Source organism: Danio aesculapii, chromosome 1 (genome assembly GCF_903798145.1).
Source record: "Danio aesculapii chromosome 1, fDanAes4.1, whole genome shotgun sequence".
Taxonomy (NCBI): domain Eukaryota; kingdom Metazoa; phylum Chordata; class Actinopteri; order Cypriniformes; family Danionidae; genus Danio; species Danio aesculapii.
Window position 1 is genome coordinate 56,160,379 of NC_079435.1, and position 12,882 is coordinate 56,173,260.

Below are 12,882 nucleotides of genomic sequence, written 5' to 3' on the forward strand. Positions count from 1 at the left end.
CGCAAACTGTCTTAGATTATTAAAGAAGCAAACCCCTCACTGCTTGACAGTTGCACCTTCAGCAAACCTCCTAATTCCTGCAGCACGAGGACTTTATGATTGTTTAAAAATTGGCTGATCTGTTCGGCGAAATATTTGACTGCGTGTCACTGCATCCCAAAACGACTAAAACAATATAACTAAAGAAATCTCCACTGTGTTGTGCGAGAGCGCTTACTGAACAGCGCATCATCGATGATGTAAGCGTGCCCAGGCCCCAATGTAATGTGAGTGTGGGCCGTCAGGGGAAACGGCAGGGGGGGACAAGCGTGAAACAGAAACAGAATGAATCAGAGTATTATTGAAGAGTTTTGCTTGTTATGGAAGCTCAGCAGCTCTGTTTGAAGCTTTGGAAGGAATGCAGAGTTTTACTGGGAGCTGCTGAAGGCGTAGGTTTGATTATAAAGGAGCAATTCACATAAAAAATGGTAATTATGCCATTTACTCACCCTCACGCCATTCCAGTGGAGTGGAACACAAACCATTCTGAAGAACTTTAATGTTGATCAACAGTGGATTCATACAGTTAAAGTGAATGACTGTAGATAAATAAAATAAAATAAGATAAAAAATAAAAGATAAATAAAAAAAAATAAAATAAATAAAAAAATATATATAAAAAAAAGATAAATAAAAAAAAAATGAAAATATAATAAAATAAAATATAATAAAATAAAAATAATAATAAAAAAATAATAATAATAAAAAATAAATAAATAAATAAATAAATAAATAAATAAATAAATAAATAAATAAATAAATAAAATAAAGTGAAATAAAATAAAAGATAAATAAAATAAAATAATAAAATAAAATAATAATAAAATAAAAAATAATAATAAAAAAATTTATAGTAAACCCAGTAGTTCTGCAGTCACTCTTTTGCATGTATTCTGAATCAAATATTGTTTTATTTTTCCTTTTTTTCTATTCTAGCTTGAATTTTCTGAAACGTTTTATTATTAGGTATTTTCACGTGGAATCACCTGCTGATTTCCTCATCATAGAAAGCTGTTCTGTGACATCCGAACACATAAAATATAACATGGAAGTCATATTGACCGATATCTTTCTGATCTTTTGATTTATATTTTCATTCATTCATTCATTTTCCTTCGGCTTAGTCCCTTTATTCTTCAGGGCTCGCCACAACGGAATGAACCGCCAACTTATCCAGCATATGTTTTACACAGCGGACGTCCTTCCAGCTGCAACCCAGTACTCGGAAACATCCATACACTCTCATTCACACACATACACTCCAGCCAATTTAGTTTATTCAATTCACCTATGCACATGTCATTGGACTGTGGACAACATGGGAAGAACATGCAAACTCCACACAGAAATGGCAACTGACCACCGTGTCGCCCTGATTTATATTTTATTTCCCCAATTTATACTGTGAACAAAATTATGTTGTAAACATATGTAAAAGGTCATTTGTAACTACGTAACTGCTGCAGTCATCAATTAGGTGATTATTTAAAGCAGTTTTATTTAAATTCAAATGTTATATTATTTATTATGCTTGTTTTTTAAATCACTGATTATAACAGTGTGTTTATTTAGTTAGCTTCAACTTATTTTTTATTATTTAATCCGACAACTAATATAAACATTTGTTTTATGTAAATATTTTTTTCTTTCTTTTAAGAAGTATATTTATTTAGTAATAGCTTAAACTTGGTTATATCTATTTATTTTATTTTTTATTGCTTATTTATTTAGATTTGATTTATTTATTTTGGGGTATGACAGCTGGTGAAGGCCTTGTGGAAATAATTTGTTGTTGTGTAAATTATCAGTGGTTGTTGCTTCAGAACATTGTGAGCGTTTCCTTTTAAAAGCAAAACATAGACGAAACTCACAGAACATCCATTGCAAATGCCCTTGAACTGGAAAAAAGCTCTTCTGAAGGGACTGTCCCGGCTTTTAGAGCACTCCAAGTGTCTTTCTAAACAAAACAAAAAGTCATACATGTTTGAAAAGCCAGAAAATTAAGATTTGTATCACTGTACTGTTGTCTTTTATCATTTTTTTCTATAACTAAAGAGACTCTTTCAGAGAATTCAGTAGAGAAAACTGCAGAGATTGTGATTCAGTAAGACAGCAGTTGTTTAGTTGTTTGCATCTATACCTTCAGTATATGCAAATGTCCTCTGCTGTGATTGGCTAACATAACATTTTAGTTAACTTTCAGTGTTTAGCTCACTTTTGACTTTAAATTCACTTCTAAACACATGATTTTTTAAAAGTTTAATCATGTTTTGTAATTATTATGCATCTGCTTTTTGGAAAGGATGAAGATTTTCCGGTTCGGGATGACTTCAGTGATGCAGATCAGCTCAGAGTGGGAAATGATGGGATCTTTATGCTGGCCTTCTTCAGTAAGTCATGCATACGGGTTAAAGACAGGCATCAAACAATGTGTAGCATGTATGTATTTTGTATCCCATTAGAATGTTTTTGTCTCTTTTTTTATCATTTATAGCATTTTTAAAGAGGTCTATAAAATGACAGTTCCTTATTCTTTTATAAATCGTTTAATTTTCAAGCAAATGTCAGATTAAATATGTGTAATTTGTACAAAAACTAAAATTTTACTCTGTCTGATTGATGATGGAGCATAATGTTGTTTTCTGTTTTGCAAATGTTTTCTGAAGCATGACAAAACAGCATTATAGTTTGACCTAAAGTAATCTCAGAAATAAATAATCAGGTTACTGTAGGTCAGAATGCACTAAATATTATCTCAAAACACTGAAAACTCACATATACTTCTCTTTTTTGCAAATGTTATCTAATTAAAATCTAATATCTAATATCTGAAAAAAGAGCTGTGTTAAATATGCATTCTTTGCAAATAAAACCACTTTTACACGTTTATTTTCAAGCAGACACCAAAATGCTTTATCTTTAGTTTGTCATGAATTGTTTTTACACACCTATTTTGGAATAGTGTATTATTGTAATCACACTAGGTTGTAAAACTGGCACACCTCGCTGCAGCTGGAAGTTTATGAGAATTATTTACATTATTCATTAAAATACCCTAAACCCAACCATGAAAGTAATGTAAAAACAGTAACTATACCCACAAGGGGGTTTGGTGGATTGATCCTTCTAATTAAAGGTGCAGTAGGTGATCTACCAAAATGCTAACCGGTTAGCATAAGATCTTTGAAACACAGTCCCTCCCCTGCCGTCCAAAGCCACGCCTCCTGATATCATGAACACGCGCACCTTAAAGATGACAGCAGACAACCCGCTAGATCAGTGTTTCCCAACCCTGTTCCTGAAGGCACACCAACAGTACATCTTTGTACTGTGTACTGTGTACTGTGTACTTTGTACATAAGGGATGTCTCCCTTATCTGAACCATTCATTTCAGGTTTTCAAGTCTCTTCTAATGTTCTGATGATTTGATTCAGGTGTATTTGAATAGGGAGAGATTGAAAATGTGTACTGTTGGTGTGCCTTCAGGAACAGGGTTGGGAAACACTGCACTAGATCATGTCATTCACCAGTTATAAAACTTTACCGTACTTTATAACACTGCAGTTCTGAATGAAAAACTGTATTATATCTAGCACGTTTTCAGTTGTGCAGCAAGCTGTCATAATGTGCAATTTTTCATGCATGCAGGGATCACTGGTCTCACTCTCTCACGTTCGTTGTCCTAAATTGACTACTGTGTGCTTATGGCTCGTTTACACTGAGTGGTACTTTACGGTACAGTGCGGTTCTGTACGCTTTTATGGCCATTTCCAATAAGGCTGCACGATTCTGGCAAAAATGTGAATCATGATTTTTTTTATGCTTAAAATCAAGATCACGAGTTTTCTCATGATTCTGTTAATGTAAAATAAAGGTTAATATGATAAGCCTATTATTATTGTTAATTCCCAAACATATGGTAAAACAACAATAATAATATTAGGCCTATGTGTTGCTCTACTGTTGCTTACAATGCAAAATTTTGTATAGTCATTATGGTGAACTTGAACAGACTTTCAATATGTCCTGTTTGTTATTTCACAGTAAAATCATGACATCAGAATATAACCAATCATAATTATAAAGTTGATTTATTATGTTTAAGACATGTGCTTGTCTTCTGTCATTGACAACATTATTAGACCATTTGTTTTCACTGGTAAAATTAGAATTTTGTCATTATCAGATTCCTCCTTGCATTATATTCAGCATTATATCTAGGCTAGGGTTGTTATACTGACACAGTAAACATTTATTTTCATGCACACCACTATGAGTAGACCTACACACAGGCCTAATATTATTATTGTTGTTTTACCATATGTTTGAGAATTAACAATAATAATAATAGGCTTATCATATTAACCTTTATTTTACATTTACAGAATCGTGAGAAAATCGTGATCTTGATTTTAAGCAACAATTTTTCACATTCACATTTTTGCCAGAATCGTGCAGCCCTAGTTAGCACTGACTGTGGGCTATATTTCATGTGTTTTTGAACCTAAATAAGGACTTAATATATGCTGTGTGTAGTTTTTCTGTAAGTGGTAATATATTGGAGACTGTAAGGGCCTGTATGTGTTCATATATGCTGCATTTTTTTTATTTATTTCATACAATCGCAGACGGTACAGTAGGTTATTTCGCACTGTCATTGATCTGCAGTTATAATAAAATCATGTTCATAGAAAAGTTAGTTATAAACATTTATACAGAAGTATTTGTGTATAAAGCATCTGTTTAGTGAGAAGTGCTTCTCATATCATATGTGAACGACCCGTACAGCTTTACTGTAGACATTTCCTCGCGTAAAAATTATTTCGTCTGAAATTGTCGTACACCATGCCCACCGAAAGGGTTCCATACTGTACCACTCAGTGGAAACGAGCCATTTGTGGCGTGCAGGAATTACACTTATTACTAAGCCATACTTATATGCTATTTCAGACAGAATATTCAGAGTAGCATGGTAAACAATATAGGGAGCGCATCACAGGTTGTCATTGTTAAAAAATGAACTATTGTGATGTGAATATAAAACCAACTTTAGCTCAGTAAAGCAGGCTAGGCTATTTATATTTTATATATACTAGGAATAGCGCTATTTACTTATGTTTTGTTGTTAAACTAAATGAAAAACTACATTATCGATGCTGTAAAATGTCTCTTATGAAACTGAAAATAGTCATATCAGTCTTTTGCTGGAAGATTTCAGCAATAGTATCTGGATGCAGCCTTTTTGATGCAAGCTGAGATTGCATTACTCAACGATGCAATGTCAGACACAATGCACTCAAATGGAGAGAGTGACGTCACTGTGAGGGGTGGGGTTAGGTGAGCCTATTAAAAAGCATTGGACGCAGCTCAGATTGCACTGCAGCCAGATCCCAATCAATTTCAGTGCAACAAAACTGAATTCGTAACACAAGAAAATAGTTTTAAAACGTAACATTACCCGTTTAAAAGAAATACTTCAGCCATGGTGTTGTTGTTCCTCCAGCATGCAAAAGTAACTTCACTATTAATTCAGGATTTGAAAAAGTTTTGATTCAGCATTTGTTTTTACCGCTGTGACTGTCTCGTGCATGCAGGAATGCGAATATGGCGGATCTGCGTGAACAGAGGTGCGCAGTTGTTCAAATCTACATTTGTTCACAGACACACTGAAAAAAAATTATTTAAAGATGATTCCTTGGATTTACTCAATTTCTTTACGTTAAGTGGTTGTAAACAATTTATTTGGGCTAAATTTAAACAAATTAAGTTGAACATTGTTAAATTTAATTTGTTTGTTTAAATTCAACACAATTAAATAGTTTGCAACAGTTTTGCATGCAACACTTTTTTCAGTGCAGTTTGGCCTCTTTATCAGAATTATGGGAATTATCGGCCTGACAATATTAAACTTTTTTTAAATCTAATGCCTTACCCAGAATCAAAAAATACATATAAATACATTTACATCATTTACTTTAATTATTACTATTGAAATGTGAAGACACTTTAAACCAGCACAACAAAAAAGGTTTCTAGAGGCAATCACCTACTGCACCTTTAACTTTAGTTCCCCCTGTAGGACGTCAAAATAAGATGTATTGGGGGTCAGTCCTTTATATTGAGAAGTAGTTTTCTCTTACCTGTATCTTAAAAAATAATATTAATAACTAAAGTAATATATAATATAAAAATACATTTGACCACCCCTATAATGGTTCATACCATTGTAAATGCATAATCGTGCCAATCAGTCAATGCGAGGGATAAATATACTGGCCCATCTAGAGCACCGATGGACATCGTAAGTATTCAAAAGTAAAAGTAAATTAAAATTAGACGCATAGTTTTTATAGTTTAACCTAAAGCAGGGGTCACCAATCTCGTTCCTGGAGGTCCGGTGCCCTGCAGGGTTTAGCTCCAGCTTGCCTCAACACACCTGCCTGTATGTTTCAAGACCTTGATTAGCTAGTTCAGGTGTGTTTGATGAGGGTTGGAGCTAAAATCTGCATGACACCGTACCTCCAGGAACAAGTTTGGTGATCCCTGACCTAGAGTAACCTCGGAAATAAATAATCAGAGGTTACTGTAGGTCCGAATACACTAAATATAGGCCTAATGTTACCTCAAAAACACAGTATGTTTTATTGTTAAGTTAGTTGTAATAATACATGTTTAAATACATATATTTTATTAACTAAAGCATGTATTACACTAACATTGCAGAAAAAGGTGAGTCCTCTCTATGGTCATTGTAAAATTCGCACTCTGGATTTCTCGTTTAATTACCTTAACGTTATACCTAAACCCAACCACCACAGTAATGTAAAACAGTAATTATACAGAGTATTATTCATATTATTTATTAAATTACTCAGTAAATTGCGTTTCATTAACACTCCAACTCTAACTCCACCGCTAACATTAATGTAAAAATACAAATTGTTGTAAAGCGTCACAAAACTTAGACCATGTTGACGTGAGTATCCGCAGCTGTATCCCGTGTAGACTTTACCGCGTAGTTGTTGCATTAGTGATCTTTGTGCGCCATCTGGTGGTAGTGTTGTGTTGCATTATGTGTTTACATAAACAGTAAATCGTGTTTACTCCGTGCTATGAGCATGACAGTGCAGTGTAGATGATCACAGTCCAGTCTTTTTTGATTAATTATTACTCACTCTTTCATTAACAGTGCATTGCTATCTCTCTATCAGATATTTAAAGGAATAGTTCACCCAAAAATGAACCCTCCACTTGTTCTTAACTATAGTTTCTTCTGTTGAACACAATATGTTTTTCAATAAACATTCAATAAATTCTTTATTTTTAAAGCCCTTTTTACAGATTGTGTCAAAGCAGCTTAGCTTGAATGAAGTTCTGGTAAATTAAAACAGCTTCAGTTCAGTTGTCACGGTTTAGTTCAGTTCAGTGTCACTGCTGAAAGCTGAAACACTGAAGACCAGCTTCACCTATTAATCTGAAATAATTAATTATTTCCAAATAGAGGTATTCATCAAGGAGCCCTAATAAGGTCAAACCAAAATGATCTGATCAGAAACACTTAGTTCAACAAGATATCAAACTTCTGTTCCAGAATAATCACACCCTTGTGTCTGTGCATCTCACGAAAAAAACCAACAACATATCACAGAAGAATAATGAAAAAAACAGCCATTCACTTCTTCTAAATATTTTTTTTTTTTTTTTCAACAGAAGAAAGGCATTCATTCATAAAAGTTTAGAACCACTTGAGTCTGAGTGAATGCTGAGGACATTTTCTTTTTTGTGTAAACTATCCCTTTAATCAGGCTTTTCAAAACTGTATTTGTTGAAGTCTTTTGTTCAAAGGCAACAAAATTTTACTTCATATACAGTGCTCAGCATAGACGAGCACAAACCCTTTTGAAAATGAATATTTTTATCCATTTATATATATATATATATATACAGTTGCAATCAGAATTATTCAGTCCCCTGATTTATTAGCCCCCTGTTTATTTTTAGCCCCAATTTTTTGTTTAACGGAGAGAAGATTTGTTTAACGCATTTCTAAACATAATAGTTTTAATAATTCTTTTCTAATAACTGATTTATTTTATCTTTGCCATGATGACAGTAAATAATATTTGACTAGATATTTTTCAAGACACTTCTATAATTTTGACCTTAAAATGGCTTTAAAAAATTAAAAACTGCTTTTATTCTTGCAGAAATAAAACAAATAGGACTTTCTCCAGAATAAAAAATATTATCAGAAAATACTGTGAAAATTTCCTCACTCTGTTAAACATCATTTGGGAAATATTAAAAAAAAAAGAGAGAAAAAAAAATTAAAGGCAGTTGAATAATTCTGGTTGCAACTGTGTGTGTGTATATATGTATGTATATATATATATATATATATATATATATATATATATATATATATATATATATATATATATATATATATATATATATGTATATATGTATATATATATATGCATATATGTGTATATATATATATATATGTATATATGTATGTATATATGTATATATATATGTATATATATATATATATATATATATATATATATATATATATATATATATATATATATATATATATATATATATTATTGTAAAGCAAATATGAGATTTTTGAAGAGTGTACTCATTTATGCTGAGCACTGTATATGTACTTAGTGATTTCATATTCTTAAAAAGCACATTTAATGCATGCAAGGTGCCCAACATTTAAAATAAAGAGATTTCAAAGTTCAGCTTACTAGCATCTTTAAGTACAAAATGATTACTGTATTTTTGAATAATGGTATTTCATGATTTGGCCTGTCACAATAATCAATGCCACAATGTTCCCAATGCCTAATTATTAATTTATTAAATTGTTAAAATTACAATAAACCAAATATTCTTAAGAATAAAGTATTATGTGTTCTTTGCAAAACTGTACTTGTGTTGTGATGCTTTTATTTTGTCATTCTGACATTATATAACGAGAGGCATAAAATGGTCTTAAAATGACAATATTATAATTTATCACAATATATTTTGTTGCAATATATCGGACGACAAAAGATAGATGTTGTGACAGGCCTATTTGCAGTCATTCTTCATTAATGTAACATTTTCTCTTTCTGTTTCTATGACTAGTGGCCTTTCTTTTCAACTGGATCGGGTTTTGCTTGTCCTTCTGTTTGACCAATACCATTGCTGGTCGATATGGTGCTATCTGCGGCTTTGGTCTTTCTCTTATCAAGTGGATCCTCATCGTCAGGGTGAGTCTCAGATGAATAAATCTGACTGTTATCGATTATCTGAAAAAACACACAATTAAGAATGAATGGACTTTAAGTACAATGACCATTAAAAGAAAAACATGCTCATTATGAATGTGATTTATATTAGTCCTCCTCTTTTCAGTTTTCAGATTACTTTACCGGATACTTCAATGGACAGTACTGGCTGTGGTGGATTTTCCTGGTTCTGGGTGAGTTTTTAGTTTATTTTATGGTGGTTAACCCTTTAACTACCCCACCAAGATCGTCGTTAGTTAACACGCTCAGTGCATTTTATTTCAACACATCTCATAATTTCTTAAATATCAACCTCTACCAAATGGTAGATATGTCGGTTTATGGTAAAAGTACCAGAATAAATACATATATTATGAAAAATCTGAAAATATGAAGTGTAGGACAAATTTATTCAAAAAATATTCAAAATAAAACTTTTTTGAATAGTAAATCACCTTTATTGTTTGAAGTATGCCATACAATATTTCAGATTATCATTCAACATGCTTTCTTGATTAATTTTTTCACAATAAAACCAAAATCAAGTGTAGTAGTGCAACAGAATTATGTTTTTTATGGAAACCAACAATGCTGTGTGTGTAAACCATTATTTAAAACAGTCATTCTTTAAATGACTTTAACAGTCATTATTTAAAACAGTTAAAACATGGTCAACCATTTTGTAGAGCGTCAAAGTCAAAGGGTTAAACAGGGTTTGTAAGGTTTGGGGACGTGATCATAAGAGAATGAGTGTCAAAATAATAGGTTTGCTTTGTTTGAGTCAGTCACCACCGATGATTTCATATAGTACTCTCCTGCCATCTGCTGGTTAGCTGATTACAATACAACTCGAATTCAATTCAGTTCAAAATACACCTGTGGAAAAAAAATCACTGGATTTATTAGGAATGTTTTTGAGTAAAATGTTAATATTTGTTTAATATCTGATAAAATTTCATCCAAATTTGAAATAAAAATGTTGTCATTTAGGGCATGTTGTTTCACAGAAAACAGCAATTGGTCCGAATAACTTAAAAGTAATGTTTTTATTTGTTGTGATTTGAAAATAAGGGTCTTGCTAAGAAAGATTGATTTCGGAACTTTTTTTGGTATAGTGTTGTCTAAAAATGTAAATTTAGGAAAAGAAATGTCATTAAAAATTGACACAATAAAAACTATAAATCGTAACTTTAAAATTTGGATCTGAATTTTTTTCACACATGTAGGCTACATGTATATAGTTGAAATCTAAATTATTAGCCCTCCTGCCCATTTTGAAAACTACGTATGACTACATTTTGATCCACATATGAGATCTACAATCGGCCACTCAAGACTTCCACACTCATATTCATTGAAAGAGGAGGAAAATTCTATTTGTGACTCGTGTACGAATATTATGACGATAAAACATATTTCATTTGAGTGCGTATTTTGAATTGATATTAGAGAAGCATTTTTATTCAGGAAATATTTTAAGGGAAATGTTTAAAAGGTGTCTTCTGGAGGAATTGTACAATATTTATCATTAATCAAACTAAAAGATTGCATATGACTCTTTTTCAGTGTTGTTATATGTATTTTTTTTTGTTTGTTTTTTTGTATAATGAATGTTTATTAAGAAACCGATATGATTGCATGTTATATATTGTATATTTAGTACAGGTTTTGTCATGAATATAGCAATGCTGCTGATATGGAACTAAAACATACATACATACATACATACATACATGCATACATACATACATACATACATACATACATACATACATACATACATACATACATACATACATACATACATACATACATACAAACATACATACATACATACATACATACATACATACATACATACATACATACATACATAAATAAATAAATAAATACATAAATAAATAAATAAATAAATATTAGTCTTCATGTAATGTTTTAATTGTTACAGAATATTAAATATAGGAACATTACCTTCCTCGGTTAGACATCACTTGGAAAATATTTTTTAAAAAGAATAATAAACCTCACCGGATCGAAGGATAATAATTTTGCCTTCAATTGTTGGTATATATTTTTGTAAGCACAATGAAGCTCTGAATGAATTTTAATGAATTTGAGCAATTAATAATTGTCGCATTAGTGATTTGCTGCTATTTATAAAGCCCTTTCAACACCATGATTGGACCCAAGGCGCTGTACAGAAATAGTTGGAAATAAAATCAACATCTAATAGGAAATAAGACTAAAGATCATTACAAAACTACAAAACAAGGAAAGTGAGACAATGATAACAAAAATATCACACAAAAAATACACAGAGGTATACAAAAGTTGTATAAATTACTAATAAGGTTGCACATATTTTCTCTTCATGTATGTGTAGTGGTGTTCATAAAGCCCTGATATGCATAAAACATTCATTTTTAATGGATGGAGCGGCCAGAGCCCCGACCCGATCCAGTTATGACCTTTAACCTGTTTTCCTTCCTCCCCAGGGCTCCTGCTGTTCTTCAGAGGGTTTGTGAACTACCTGAAAGTCCGTAACATGTCAGAAAGCATGGTTTCTTCACTCAGAACACGCTTCTTCCTCCTGTACTAGAGGTGAGGATGACTTTACACACGCTTATAAAAAAGCTAAACATCCCTTCAAATATATTCATTCTATTTGTTTGTGCATTAGAATGCATCGTGAGCAAAAAATGAAGAATAAATAAATAACGAATATCACATATTAACATAGTTTGCTGTAGGCCCCCTTTAAAAATGTCATTCAGTGTAATATACAGTTAATGTCAAAATTATTTGCCTTCCTGTGTCATTTGTGCTGTTTAACAGAGATTTTCAACACATTTCTAAACGTATTATTTTTAATAACTAATTTCTTTTGTCTTTGCCATGATGACAGTAATATTTACTAGTTATTTTTCAAGATACTAGTATTCACCTTAAAGTGCAATGTAAATGTTAAACTAGGTTAATTATATTTACTATAGGCAAAGTCATTGGACAACAGTTGTTTGGTTCACAGCCAATTGAAAATATTTATTTCTTAAGGGACTATTAATATTGACCTTTAAAAAAACCTTTACAAATTAAAATAAATTTAATAAGACTTTCTCTAGAAGAAAAACTATATTATAGGAAATACTGTGGAAATTTCCTTGCTCTGTTAAACATCGCTTAGGACATCTTTGAAAAAGAAAATCTAATATTTGTATCTTTAACTGTATACCTACAATGTCTTTAACATGAATTTTGTAATTACATATGAAAACATGCTGTTTAAGGATTACATTTGACCCCAAAACACTCATTTTAACATGGAAAAGTGTCATTTCAAACCTTTTCATAGTGTCATTTAAAATCTTGACATGAACGATTTCAGTCATTTTAAATATAATAAAATCTATTATGATCATTTATTCTTGCATTATTAATAAGTACTGGATATAATAAATATACAAGTGTTTTGTTCCTCTGAACCTTATTTTACTACTATTTTAACATTTTTACAGAAGTTATTTGAAATGTACGTGCATTTCACATGGA

General features: G+C 31.5%; 1 protein-coding gene across 2 annotated transcripts in view; it reads left to right on the forward strand.

Annotated features, from left to right (window-relative positions):
- ndfip2 (Nedd4 family interacting protein 2) overlaps positions 1–12,882 on the forward strand; it is an 87,931-nt gene that overhangs the window by 18,742 nt on the left and 56,307 nt on the right. For both annotated transcript variants that reach the window (XM_056463207.1, XM_056463202.1), the window contains exons 4-7: positions 2,342–2,429; positions 9,191–9,315; positions 9,461–9,527; positions 11,829–11,934. In XM_056463207.1, coding sequence (XP_056319182.1) covers positions 2,342–2,429; positions 9,191–9,315; positions 9,461–9,527; positions 11,829–11,932 — 384 coding nt within the window. In that variant the 3' untranslated portion in view covers positions 11,933–11,934. The remainder of the gene's footprint in view (positions 1–2,341; positions 2,430–9,190; positions 9,316–9,460; positions 9,528–11,828; positions 11,935–12,882) is intronic.